The sequence below is a fragment of the Carcharhinus amblyrhynchos genome, chromosome 30 (genome assembly GCF_965287045.1).
Source record: "Carcharhinus amblyrhynchos chromosome 30, sCarAmb.v2.hapA, whole genome shotgun sequence".
Taxonomy (NCBI): domain Eukaryota; kingdom Metazoa; phylum Chordata; class Chondrichthyes; order Carcharhiniformes; family Carcharhinidae; genus Carcharhinus; species Carcharhinus amblyrhynchos.
This window is the reverse complement of record NC_137353.1, coordinates 16903860-16917901: the sequence shown is the minus strand read 5'-3', so window position 1 is coordinate 16917901 and position 14042 is coordinate 16903860. Positions and strand designations below refer to the sequence as shown.

The window sequence follows — 14042 nt, the reverse complement described above, 5'->3', positions numbered from 1 at the left end:
GGCATATTGCTCTATGACATGGATCTCTGGCACATCATTCACTGAATGCCAAGTTGTGGATTTATATGCATATTGCATGACAGAGTAATCACAACAGAAAACACAAAAAAAAGCCATTGGTTACAGAGAGGGAAATGGGAGGCTAAGTCACTCCAGTAATAGGGTAGAATTAGTTTGGGTTGAGAAGTGAGGTCCATGCCAGTCTTTCAGCTTTTCCTTTGGTGTGCTATGAGGGAAACATACAATTGGAAAAATAAACTTACAAAGAACATTTTGTATTTATTTGTTTGTGTTCTATTTTTCTGTCCTTCTGTCTTAAAGGTAATGATCAGCCAGGGTAGGCTTTTCACAGGTGCCAACTATTCTCTGGCACATCATTTAATTTGTCATTCTTCATGGGTGAAGCTAGAAGTGAATTGGCAGGCTATTCAGAATGGAGGGCATCAAGTTTCTATTCTCTCCTCTATCCACAAATGTAAACTTTTCAGCAACGTCATGCTGATTTTTTTTTCCTTTTTCTACTTCAATAGTACTTAATACTGAAGCTAATTGTATTGTAGTCCTTGATGTAGATCAGAACAAATAACTCAACAGGGAATGGGACATTCTTTATCTGAAAATCTCAATAACATACCAGACAAAATGTTTTCAATTGAACTAAAACCAGATTTGTAATAAGGGGCCCTGTATTGTAATATTTAAACACAATAGTTGTGATGATAATCAGTCTACCTGCAGCAGTAATTGGCCGATGGCTCTGTATGCTGAATCGTCAGTGTTTGTCATAATTGGAGGTGACTGATTCCAGTGATGCAGCCTTTTTAAACTTCAAAACATGTCTCTATGCCAATGGTCTGTCAAAGTTTTGCAATTTTAAGTGAAACCTTGAGCAGACTAAGTTAAAAGCCTCAATTCAGTATTTGAGTGAATAAATCTCTATGGTGTAAAGTTAACAGTAATGCACTGTACTCAGAGCAAACACCTCATGATGTTACATCCTTTATTTACCAGGAAAGTGATCAAATAGCTTGGTAATAGTCAAAGTAGTCGGTGTATTTCTGCATTAGTGAAACAGAAATGTTACAGCTTTTTGCCATCTTTGGCAGCCAGCTAATCTGCTTTTGGGACTTTCAGATGTTTCTAAAAGGCACAGCTAAATTACTGCGTAACAGAGTCACATCAGGAAAAGAAACAGAAAGCAAGTATTTGGGCAAGACCGCACCCCAGACACAAGATAAACATGAACTAATCTTTCATTTATGTGAGGCACACATTTTATTTGTACAACATCTAACATGGTTTCTCTGAAACTGACTCTGCTTCCCACCCTGAAGTAGTCATACTGTATGTAGTGCTAACTAATCTGTTAGTCACCAGATTGATCATTTTTTAAAATTCTGAGTTCCCCCACTGGTATTGTGGGTTTTGAATTACCGAGGGATACAGAGCGTGCAAGATTAGGTTTGAGCTGTTTGTTCTGAGTTAACTGATGTCAGCTGAGGCAGTGGTTGGAACAAGCCAATTGCTTCGACACATTGGAAAAAGGAGGGAAGAAAAATATTAATATTTCAACCTTGTCTTGATCACCATCCATGGATGTTTGATGGCACATGCTGGTTGGACAAGATTAGATTGATTATGATATTCTCCACAGACTGCACCTATGAAATATTATAATTTGTATGAGGCACTGAAGTGGTGATGGTACTTGTGTACGAATAGTCAGCACCTTCAGGAACTTAAAACAAATACTTGAAACTTCAGTTGAGTCTTGGAGTGGAACTCTCAGTTGCAGGCACAGTGGGCAGACTAAAAATTGGCTGAAAATTATTTCAATAGGGTGTTCAAAATCAAACAGCAACAGTGTATTCCAGATGGGTTGGGGGAGGGGAGATGGGTGAAGCAAATGCTTCTGCCTGCCAGTACTGTCTTGACTTTAGCTTGTGTCTAAAGGCATTTCTGGGTCCCTGGAGAAAAAAATTGCCGATACATCATTATAACGTGTAATGATGCCAATCATTGCAGAAAGCAAGTCTAAAAATTGGCCTTGAAAGAAAAATTCACATAGACCAATTGCTATTTGAATAAGGGCCTATTGTCAACAAAGGGAAGATGTAGGCGGGCAGGAGTATTTAAATGACAAAATAAATAATGGTGCAGAACAAAATGGGTAGTAGTGGAACAAATAAAGAAATGAAAGATGGGTCTAAAGGAACTGATAACTGACAACAACAGCACTATTACCACCATTTGCTGTCCAACAAAATGCAAGCAATAGTTATTTAAATAGTTGAAATCAGCATGGAGTCCTGGAAGGTGTAAACTACTCACTTGAAGGATGGAGTGGTGTTCCTCAAGCTTCTGTTGCGGTTCATGAGAAGAATGAAAGAAGCTAAGGACATATATATGTACGTTCAAAGCATACAAAATCTGTAAGAACAGATGCTAAGATGTGGAGATGCTGTTGTTGGACTGGGGTAAGCATAGTGAGAAGTCTCTCAACACCAGGTTAAAGTCCAACAGGTTTATTTGGTAGCACAAGCCACAAGCTTTCAGAGTGCTGCTCCTTCATCAAGTGAGTGGGAGTCATGTTCACGAAGAGGGTATATAAAGACTCAAACTCAATTTACAAGATAATGGTTGGAATGCGAGTCTTTACAGGTATCAAGTTTTAAAGGTAAGAAAATGTGAGTGGAGAGAGGGTTAAGCACAGGTTACAGAGATGTGAACTGTCTCCAGCCAGGACAGTTAGTGAGCTTTTGCAAGTTGTAGGGGTTACAGATAGTGTGATGAACCATTCACCAGGTTCATGATACATACTCCTGCAACTCGGTCAACTTTGTCTACCTGATACGCTGCAGGAAAGGATGTCCTGAGGCATGGTACATAGGAGAGACCATGCAGAAGGCCATGGATGAATGAAGACCACTCGACAACTATCAGGCAGGAGTGTTCTCTTCCTGTTGGGGAACACTTCAGCAGTCACGGGCATTCAGCCTCTGATCTTCGGGTAAGTGTTCTTCAAGGCGGCCTTCATGACACATGACAGTGCAGAAACTGATAGCCAGGTTCCGCACACATGAAGACAGCCTCAGCCAGGATCTTGGGTTCCTGTCACACTATCTGCAACCTGCACGACTTACAGAACAGATGCTGCCAGACCTGCTGCGATTTTTCCAGCATTTTCTCTTTTGGTTTCAAATGTTCTGCCACAAGTACCACATATCAGGTGTCATTATAGGTTGTTTTCGGAGTTGATGCCTGTTGCTAAACTGCTGTAATGACTGATCATCATCATAATAGTGCATGCCAGCCCAGAGGTAATGTCACTATTTTCCTGTCACCAGCTGGTGTCTTGCAGGTGCATAAGTCAATGTTTAGAACCTATATGTTACACTTGCAAGCATCCTGAAGCACAGCTTTCGGCATCCTGCTGGTTTTCTGGTTCCAGCTACCCTGCCATACAGAAAATGCTTCCATCCTCATCCAGTGTAGGTGCCTCTGTTTGATGAATGTCATCATAATTTGTTTTTAAGACAAATTCCACATTCGTGATTTTTCCTTTCATGAAAGGCCCAGAATGTACCACACACACAGCGACGATGGAAGTTGTTCAGCTTCATTTCTTGATAGCTGTAAATCGTCCATGTTTCATGTGTGTTTCACAGGCATACAACATGGCGCTGAGAACACAGGCCTTTTATACCAGTATCCTGGCCCTGAGAATTAGCTTGGTGTTATTCCATGCATGTTTCACGAGTCAGCCAAATATGCTTGCTGCCTTCTTTATGTGTGTGCCAGTTTCTGTATCAAGAGATGGATTGTCTGTTAATGTAGATCCAAGGTAGCAGAATTTGCTAACCACTTTCAGCTGGGTATTATTTAGTTGATCAGAAGAGAGATGTGACACCCTGCTTGATAACTATGGCTTTTCTTTTGGTGCTTAAGTCAGGGAGAACAAGTCACAAGGCATAATAGAGACAATCCATGAGTTTTTGTAGCTGGGTTTCAGTGTGAGCAACTAGCTTGGCATCATCCGTCGAGAGGAGTGCTCTAATCATGATGTGCTGTATTTTTGTCTTTGCTTTCAGTCAGGATCAATTGTAGAGTGTTCAGCCTGATCTATTATGCAAGTGAACACCTTCAATAACTGTGGAGAAGGCAAAAATCAGGAGTATGGTGAAGAAAATACAAGTAGGGAGTAGAATATAACCTGTTTCGTTCCATTCTTCACCCTAAAACAGTCAGAAGTGCTGCCTTCAAACTGGATATTTCTGTGCATAATGACATGAAAGGATTGGATGAGACTAAGGAGTTTGGCGTTGCCAATTTTCCCTAAGTCTTGTAGCGCCCTGTTCTGCTGACAGTGACAAATGCTTTAAGTGAATTCTATGAAAGTTAACAAATATATTAGCTGGAATTCACCGACCTCGCCCGTAGCTGGGATTCTCCAGTTCTACTTGGGTGAATGGAATTTTGGTTGAGCACCAAGTTCTCCATTTTCACTGGCAGGATATAGGGCAGATGGGACCAGAGAATTCTGACCATTCTGTTCCCTACACTTCTCTTGTAATCGGTGTCTAGAGAAAATCATGTCCACTGTATATCTGCCAGCACAGAAATTGTGCTTCCGGCTGTACTCAGTCTGCATGTGGTCAGAGCATTTTAAGCTTATCCTGGGCAAAAACCTTCACATCAGTTTGGATTGGAGACATTAGCCTTAACACTCAGTGTTGAATAATGCAGTCGTGAAAAGCTACATTTTAAAAAATATTGCAAGCAGACATGTTTAGATCTAAGGCAAATACATAACAACAGAATATATCTGTAATAACAGTGAGGAACTGATGAACAACAAAGTAGATAGATGAAAAGGAGCTTTATTTTACAGAAACAACTACACATATATAGTACCGCTTTAAAAATGCTTGTAAACTCAACGATTCCCAGACTCCAACTATCAATCAATTGCCACTCTGTGATTGGTCCAGTGGATCATATGACCTCTAAGAACTGTCTCCCTCCCAAAATTAGGGGCACACCATAACAATATTTATAGTTTTACCTGGATGACAATCAAAACCAGATCCTGTAATTAATTAATCTGTTTTAGTTTTAGTGTTGGGTATATGTATGTAGTGGAGCCCCCAGCAACACGTGGTGATGATAGGGGAAAGAAGCCAATGGGGAACTAGTTGGCTCCTGTGGCCCCTCTGTGCAAGGAGTAGTGTCTTTGGCAGGCTGAGGGGCAGAACCAGATGCCGTGAGCTAAAGGAGAAAGCAGCAAGGACGAGTCTAGCACTTGAGCTGCGGTGTGATCCAAGCCAAGGCCATGAATAGGACAGCTTGAAGTCTCTGGTAATGGCTGGGAGATAGGAAAAGGAGAGCAGGGAAGTGGCAAAGAGCTGCAGCAGCAGTTCAAGGTAGGTGAGTCAATGCATTGAGGAGCTGGAGCATCACTCATTAATATTCACTCTAAGTAGTTTATCCCTTTGATTTAAGTTTTCTCTTGAGAGTTTATGCAGCTTGGATGCTGGTAGAATAAAAGGAATTTATTTTGTAAACTTTTGCGCTGTCCATGTGTTAAATTCCTAATTGCATCTTGGTGTCAGAAGTGGGATTCCATAACACAAGCATTGAATCATGTAGATGAAATGGAAAGGTGCCTGGCTGAGATTGAGTGGATGGTGAAAGAACTGAGACTGGACTCTATCAGTGAGGGAGGCTGAAGTAGCTGAGGTACTGGCAGAGATACAGGGATGAAGCTGAGACCCCAAAGCAGCTTCCAATGTGCTCTCCTTGAACATAGTAAGAGAAGGAAGGAATATCCCAGTGTGGACACACTATCTGCCAACAGATAGGGAGCTGGACAGATAGGGAATGCATTAAGGGCAAAATGGGTTCCCAACAAAGAGGTCTGTCGCATGGGGTAGAGAGGGGGAGGGTGTCCAGACGTGACTGAGCCTTAAAGGGAGGTGGGGGCGATCTGAAGGGGTGTCAGTCAGGATGAAGCTTGTGATAAAGATGACCCGTCTGCCCCAGATCTAACTTAGATTATTTCCAGATTTCCTTCAGCCTAAAAAGTTGTGGCTGGGTGGGAAGCAGCGCTTAAGTAGCTATCAGTTGGAGCAAGGGCGAACTTCCCATCCAAAGCCTTACCCACTGTAGCATAAAGTCACTGTGAGGTTGGGAATTTCACACTGCATCACCCGCCTCCCCGCCCCCACTGCCTAAAAACTCGCTGGTTGGGGCCATGTAAAATTCAGGCCTTCATCTATGTTGTATCCCCAGCCAGCCTGGCCCAGGCAGGATCCCAGGCTTAGCTTTAAGTCTGGGCTCCATCACTGAATGCCTTCCTTGATTGTTCTTGCAGTCCCAGCAGTGATCACTGCTCTCAGTGACATTGCTTGGACTGCTGGCCATTTGCTTCACAGATCTCCCTAATGGGGGTAGACAGCATGCCTCAAACTAATTGATGGCACTGCAGGTGTGAAGTAGGCACACTCTTGATATTTACATTTGGGACGGGGATGAATTTCAACCCCAGCTCTCCTTTTTTAAAATTTTTGTGCCCGTACAATATTTTACTATTTTGTTTTATGTTCCTTGATAAAGTAATTTCAGTTCATTTTTGCTTCCTATTTGTTTATTGTCTGCTCTCCTAGTCTCTTTGTATTCTGTAATCTGCAAATAAAATTTGCTACCCTTGTCCATCGAGGTAGTAGAGATTACAGGTTTGGAAGGTGTTGTTGAAGGAGACAATGACCCAAGCCAGGAATCGAAGCAGGTCCCTGGCGCTATGAGGCAACAGTGTTAACCACTGTGCCACTATACCGCCCCAGGAATGTGAATAATACAAGTACATCGCCAGAAGAACACAGCAAGACAAGAGAGAACGCGAAGAGCCTGTTCTGATGAAAGATCATTAACCTGAAATATTATTGTTTCTCTCCATAGATGCCTCCTGGCCTTCAGAGGATTTCTGTATTTGATGTTTTCATTGCAGATTTCCACGGAAAATCTGCAATGAAAACATCAAATACAGAAATCCTCTGAAGGCCAGGAGGCATCTATGGAGAGAAACAATAATATTTCAGGTTAATGATCTTTCATCAGAACAGGCTCTTCGCGTTCTCTCTTGTCTTGCTGTGCTCTTCTGGCTATGTACTTGTATTATTCACATTCCTGGGGCGGTATAGTGGCACAGTGGTTAGCACTGTTGCCTCATAGCGCCAGGAACCTGCTTCGATTCCTGGCTTGGGTCATTGTCTCCTTCAACAACACCTTCCAAACCTGTAATCTCTACTACCTCGATGGACAAGGATAGCAAATGCATGAGAACACCACTATCTATCCACAAGTTCCCCTGCAAGCCACACACTAACCTCACTTAAAACTATGTCATCATTTCTTCATTGTCACTAGGTCAAAATCCTGGAACTCCCTTTCTAACAGCACTGTGAGGGCCAGATGAACTCCAGTGGTTCAAAAAAGCAGCTCATCATCACCTTCTCATGGGCAGTTAAAGGCAGCATTAAGATTAGCGCTGCTGCCTCATAGCTCCAGGGACTGGGTTCGATTCGTGACTTGAATCACTGTGTGGAGTTTGCACATTCTCCCATTTCTGCGTGGGTTTTCTCTGGGTGCTCGGGTTTCCTCCCATAGTCTAAAGATGTGTGGGTTAGATGAATTGACCATGCTAAATTGCCCCTTAGTATCCTGGGATGCGGAGGTTAGGGGGATTGGCAGGGTAAATAAGTAGGTTGTGGGAATGGTGCCTGGATGGGATTGTTGTTGGTGCAGACTCGATGGGCCGAATGGCCTCCTTCTGCACTGTAGGGTTTCTGTGGTATTCTACAGTAATAAGGGATTTGCAATAAATACTGCCCTAGCCAGTGCCACCTGAACCGCATGAACCGCATAAATTTTAATAAAAGTGTTTTTAGCATGGAAAAAAGCCAGGGCTCTGGATACTGTTTTATGTATTTTCCATTAATGTTCTATATCATCGTTTGCCAATATTATTGTCCGTTTTATTTTTCAATGTTCAATGTTCAGTCCTTGCATAAAATAATTCTCTAATCTGTCACTCTGGTCTTTGTCATATAGCGTCTTTTCAATTATTTGCCCCAAACCATGTTATTCTATGGTCACTATTTTCTAGATGTTCCTCTTTTATTACTTATCTGCTCTGTTTCATTCCCCATTACTAGATTTAAAAGTGAGTTCTCTCTTCTTTAGCTTCCATCGGCCTTAGAAATGAGCCCTGTGCACCTTATCCCTTTTACTAACCTCTTCTGGACAATGATATGGAGGGTAGTTGAAATCTCCCATGACTATCATACTTTTTCTTTTACTTCATGATATGTTTACATATTTTTTCTCCACCTGTTTCCCACTATTTGGTGGTGTGTACAATTCCTATATTAAAGTGTGTTAGGAAAATCAAATTAAGGAGCTTATATTTGTGTTGACAAACATTAGAAATAAAGTATAGTTTCAAGTGGGTTTAATTTAATGTTTCTGTGCTTGGGAAGGGTAAAACCTATAATTGGATTCAACCTGGTCAAAGGTGTGGAGGTTGGTTTCAGTTCCAATTGTGTTTCTATTGTGCTTAGAGAAGGTTATGGTGTGAAGAGTAAAAAGACTGGCAAAAGTAACAGTGGTTTTTTTAGCAATTGGGGGCCTTTTACGATAGGTTTATTTGAGTTTAGTTTTAGCTGCGTATATTGAAGTTGGACACTGGGGAGTGAACATCTGCCCTGATATATGACAAACTTATGCCCTGTTTGTGAACACAACTTCCACTCACCTGATGAAGGGCAGTGCTTCGAAAGCTTGTGCCACAAAATAAACCTGTTGGACTTTAACCTGGTGTTGTGAAACTTCTTACTGAGTAAACATCTGTCAGAAGAATTCTGCAAAGAGGCAGGCTGCCTAAAGAACCAGATAACCAGAGAATTGGGACGTAACATCAGTCTTATTCAAACATTCTTCAAGAAAATAGATCAAGGTATTATCCAGCAGAATTCAAGGAAGAGTAAACAAAATATTGAGTAAAGAGACAATTGCAGTAACCAGTTTTACAGAGGTAAATCAAAGTTTGACACCACTTTAGCAGCATCTGGGAATCAAGAGTTTAAAGTAACTGCAAACTGTCTGTACAACAGTCAAGACAAAGAAATTGTGGGTATATTTCTGTCTATTATAAAGCATTTAGACAGTTACATGGGTAAGATGAGTATAGAGGGATATGGGCCAAATGCAGGCAATTGGGATAACTTGGGGGCTTTAAAAAGAAAAGGGACAGCATGGACAAGTTGGGCCAAAGGGTCTGTTTCCATGCTGTAAACCTCTATGACCCTATAAGAAATACTATAGGAGTAGTATAAAACCTGGATATTGGACTTACTGTTAGAAGTGGAGCATAAGCTTTGTTTAAAAGAGTAATGTGGAAAACATAAACTGGATTTCAGATTGCAAACTACAAAGGGAAAGCATTATTGTGAAAGAAGATTTTGAAGCATGTTTTTGGGAATGGAATTTGGAAACTCTCAAGTGGCAATCATCTGGGGGAATTCTGAGAAGAAATCCACAGACACTAACTTGGGTTCAGAACAGTATGTGTGCATTTGACCACAGCCAATTTGGGTGCTTAAAGAGGTGTTTGTGTTATTGAAACTGTTATAGCTTAAGATATCATTTGTAATCTGTGGTGATCTTAAAATCTGTGTTAATTTGTTAAGCTAAGGGCAAAGTAAAGGAGTATTGTATCATAATCCAATGTTTTCATATTTAATATTTTTTCTTGTTAAATGTGACTCTGTTCCTCCATGCTTTACAAAAAAAGTACAATTACAGTCTTCTGAGCAAGGGCTCCATTCTGGAATCTTCCCATCCAGTTATAACATCTACTAAGATTGCAACATGATCTTTCTTTACCACATCAATTCTATTCTGTCTTCCTGATGATAGCTGTGTTACTGTTTTTTTTAATTGTAATTATGTTATCTCTAACATTTGTTGCTCCAACATTTTGTTATTATCTGAACTAATTATTGTTATATTATCTATGTTCTAGGTTGTGGGAGTAGCAGATTGTCGCCTAATTGCCAGACAGAATTTGCAGATTAACTACTCGGTGCAAGATCGGAATGTCTTCAATCGTTAGTAACTTTGTTTGGCTGCTCACATTACTACATGGCTGTTAATGTTGAACCAAAGTGGCTAATTGTATTAAACTTTAAGTATATAGAGCAAAACTTGAGTTAATTTGAATTTAGAAATCTACCAGTGCTGCTTTTTTTTTCTATCTTATCAAAATAAATATACTGCTTACAGGTGTAAATGCTTGAAGTACTGCTCATCTGGAGCAGAAGATAAATGTTCTGAATCTAGACCAAGGTGGAGAATTGGCTGATTTCTTTGCCTTCTAGCTGTAGCACCACCAACCACATTATGACCAGTATAGAATCTCTGTGATCATAGAAGGAGGCCATTCAGGCTATCGAGTCTGCACCGACCACAATCCCACCCAGGCCCTATTCCCATAACCCCTCATATTTACTCTGCTAATCCTCCTGACACTAGGGTTAATTTAACATGGCCAATCCACCTAACCCGCACATCTTTGGACTGCGGGGAGAAACCAGAACACCTGGAGGAAACCCATGCAGACATGAGGAGAACGTGCAAACTCCACACAGACAGTGACCCAGAATTGAATCCGAGTTCCTGGCACTGTGAGGCAGCAGTGCTAACCACTGTGCCACCATGCTGTGATAGTATTGAGACTGGAGCAACAAGAAGATTGTATCCTGCTGAAAAGAAGAGGAAAAACCTAGTTTTGGCCAGCTCTGATCTTCATCCACTCCCTTCTCACTAGCTCATCAGTGTGGATTCACTTATGGCAGGTTTTTATGAATTGTTTTGAAATCTTCAAGGAGCTTATGTCTGATTTAACGCTAGCACCACCAATCCAGCAGTAATATAGTCCCCAGACAGAACTCCTTATATCTGAGTCAGCAAGTTGTGGATCAACTTTACTTGATACTGTTATGAAGATGCATCATATAAAATGTTAATTTATAATGGCAGCTGGACAAATATAACTTTATAATGTCATCAGCTGAATATGCATATGTATTGAACATTTTTGGAGAAGTCACTTCTCGCTAGGCAAAGAACACTGGCTATAGCAGTTATGTTGTATTTGCCGAGAATATAAGCTGCTTCCATGGAGACATAGAGACTACAAAGCTCTGAGAGGTCATGAGTTCCAGCTTTTGGGTGTTTTAAAAAAATATACTTGATTTGAATAGTCAAGAGAGAAACTGCCAAAGGCAACAGCCTTGCGTCATCTCTCTCTTCTGAAACCCCTCTCATCTAAGCTGAGCTGTTTGTGATTCAAATCACTCATGAAAAGACCTAATTGCTGCAAACTAAGAGTCCTTAAAGGAGAATTCTGAATCAACACAAATGTTTCCATTGAGAAATGCCAACTACCAACAACTAGTATGGAAAGGTATTCTTTAGTTCCAAACAGCTCATAGTCAATCCTTGAAAAATTGTTTTCCTGACTTTACCTATTACTTGGCCAAGGTTTTTAGGTCTGATGTTCTGCAGAGCTTTATTTGTTTTTTGCATGCTTGAGGGGAATTGTGTGCGTGCTGTTTCTCCATTCGTGGGTAGTTGAACATATTTGTACATTTTAATTCTTTTGTTAATTTCTGCATCTTCACTTGAGCTATTAACTTAAGGAACCTGGCTGGCTTATTTCATGTACCGAGCTGCACACAGTTAAATACATATACTAAATAGGCAATATAATCTCCTTTATAAATTCAAACTCTTTTAAAACCAACTCAGGAATGGACAAAGAGAAGAGTAGTTCATCCTCGCTGACCTGGTCTGAATAGTCCATACCTGGGTACGGCTGTGAATTACTAGCTAACCGAGAGTAGGAAGATAGCATTTTCACTCGCGCTTATTCTATGCTGAGTTAGACCTTAAGGAGAAAGAAACAGCCAAATTATTGCCCATGATGGCTATCCAGTTCCACTTACTGAAAAATACATTTGTGGCTGAAGAGAGAATCAGGCTTGGCAGTAATGTGAGCATGGTTGAAAAACCTGTCAAAAGTCTTTTAGTCTTGAGTGCAAAGAGTTGCTGGTAGGTATTTGGTGTATGTGCAACTATATCAAAGAAGAAACAGCAGCTTCCAAAGAAGGAAAATAGAAGCAAAGAAAATTAGTAAAGTAAGAGTAAAGGAAATACAAAACATTAATTTTTTTTCAAGGGTTGCGGGTTAGGCCCATCCCTAATTGCCCTTTAGAAGGTGATATTGAGTAGCTGTCTTGAACCGCTGTAGTCCCTGTGGTTAGGCACAACCACATTGCTGTTCGGTAGGGAGTTTTGCAACTTTGACCTGGTGACAGTGAAGGGACAGCGACATACTTCCAAATCATGGTTGTGTGCACTATGGAGGTGAACTTGCAGGTAGTGGTGTTACCATACATCTGTTTCTCTCGTCCTTCTAGGTGTTAGAGATTCCACCACAGGAATCAGAGCGGGCGAGGGGCAGATAATGGAAAGGTCTGCTGACTTAGGTGGGATTTTACGGTTTCTGGATGAACAAGGCTGTAAAATCCCAGCACACGTGTTTTGAAGGTGCTGTTGAATGAGGCTTAATGAGTTACTGCAGTGCATCTTGCATGTGATGCACAATACAGCCAGCGTGCGTCTGTGATGGCTGGTGTGCCAATTAAGTGGGCAGTTTTGACCAGGATGGTGATAGATGTCTTGAGTGTCATTGGAGTTGCAGTCATCCAGACAAATGGAGAGTGTTCCAACACACTCTTGACTCATGTCCTATAGACAGTGGACAGACTTTGGGGAGTCAGGAGATGAGTTACTCGCTGCAGAATTCCCATCATATGACCTATTCTTTTGGCCACAGTGTTAACAAAGCTGGGCCAGTTCAGTTTCTGAGCAATGGCAACTCCAAGTTTGATAGTGGGGATTCAGAGATGGTAATGATATTGACTTTCGAGGCATAATGGTTGAATTCTCTCTTGTTGGAGATGGCCATTGTTTGACACTTGTCTGGCATGGATGTTACTTGCCACTTAGCAATCCAAACTTGAATGTTGTCCAGGACTTGCTGCACGTGAACACGAACCGCTTCGTTATCTGCGGATGGTACTGAACATTGTGCAATCATCAGCAAGCAACCCCAATTCTGACCTTACAGAAGGAAGGACATTGATGAAGCAGCTGAAGGTGATTGGGCCTGAAAAACTCCTGTAGTGATATTCTGAGACTGAGGTGATTGACCTGCAACACCCACAACCTTCATTGTGCTATGTATGACTCCAACTGGTTGTAATTCAAAATACAGAGAGTGAAATCGGACAAAGTTGATTTATAGTCTTTGGTAGTTCAGAACTTCAATATTGCTGAAAAAAAACTGTTGAAATGTTGATTCAATATTTCTTGAAGCCAAAGGACAGTTAATTAGACATATTTTTCATCAATACTTTTTGATTAATAACTCTCGCTTGTTTTGTTTTTGGCAGATTGGAAAGATGCTGCAGAACGGGAGAAATTTGCCGATGCTGTTATCATAGCAACTCCAGATAGACAGCATAAGGTACACAGACAAAGTCATTTCCATGTTTAATGTAAATTAGCACAGATCACAGACAAAAACAAACAAATAACAGGACAGCTGAAGCATCAGCTTAAAGCAGCAATGCAAAACCAATGTTAGGTACCTAAATATTCCATCTTAACCAACAGTCTGAGGATGCATGAAATGGGATCAGGAAGAAGTGATGTTAACATAATGCTGCAAGTTGAATTTATCTGAATAATTATGGGAATATAATGGCAATGTATAAATTTTTAAATATTCTATGTATGAGAATAATGGAGAATCGGAAATAAATTGTTATTTGAACAAATTCCAATGAGAGAAAAATTCTAAGGAGAGGGCCCACCAACCGGATTTAAGGTACACAGACATGATAAAATTTTTTTAG

The 14042-nt window shown here is 40.8% G+C and overlaps 1 protein-coding gene across 6 annotated transcripts in view; it reads left to right on the top strand.

Moving 5' to 3' along the window:
• The window catches only part of LOC145360108 (putative oxidoreductase YteT), a 264299-nt gene that overhangs the window by 26016 nt on the left and 224241 nt on the right, over nt 1-14042 (top strand). For all 6 annotated transcript variants that reach the window (XR_013889666.1, XM_080215071.1, XM_080215072.1 and 3 more), the window contains exons 3-4: nt 10082-10166; nt 13578-13651. Coding sequence is in view for 5 of the 6 variants with exons in the window: in XM_080215071.1 (XP_080071197.1) it covers nt 10082-10166; nt 13578-13651 (159 nt within the window). In the remaining variant the exon portion in view is untranslated. The remainder of the gene's footprint in view (nt 1-10081; nt 10167-13577; nt 13652-14042) is intronic.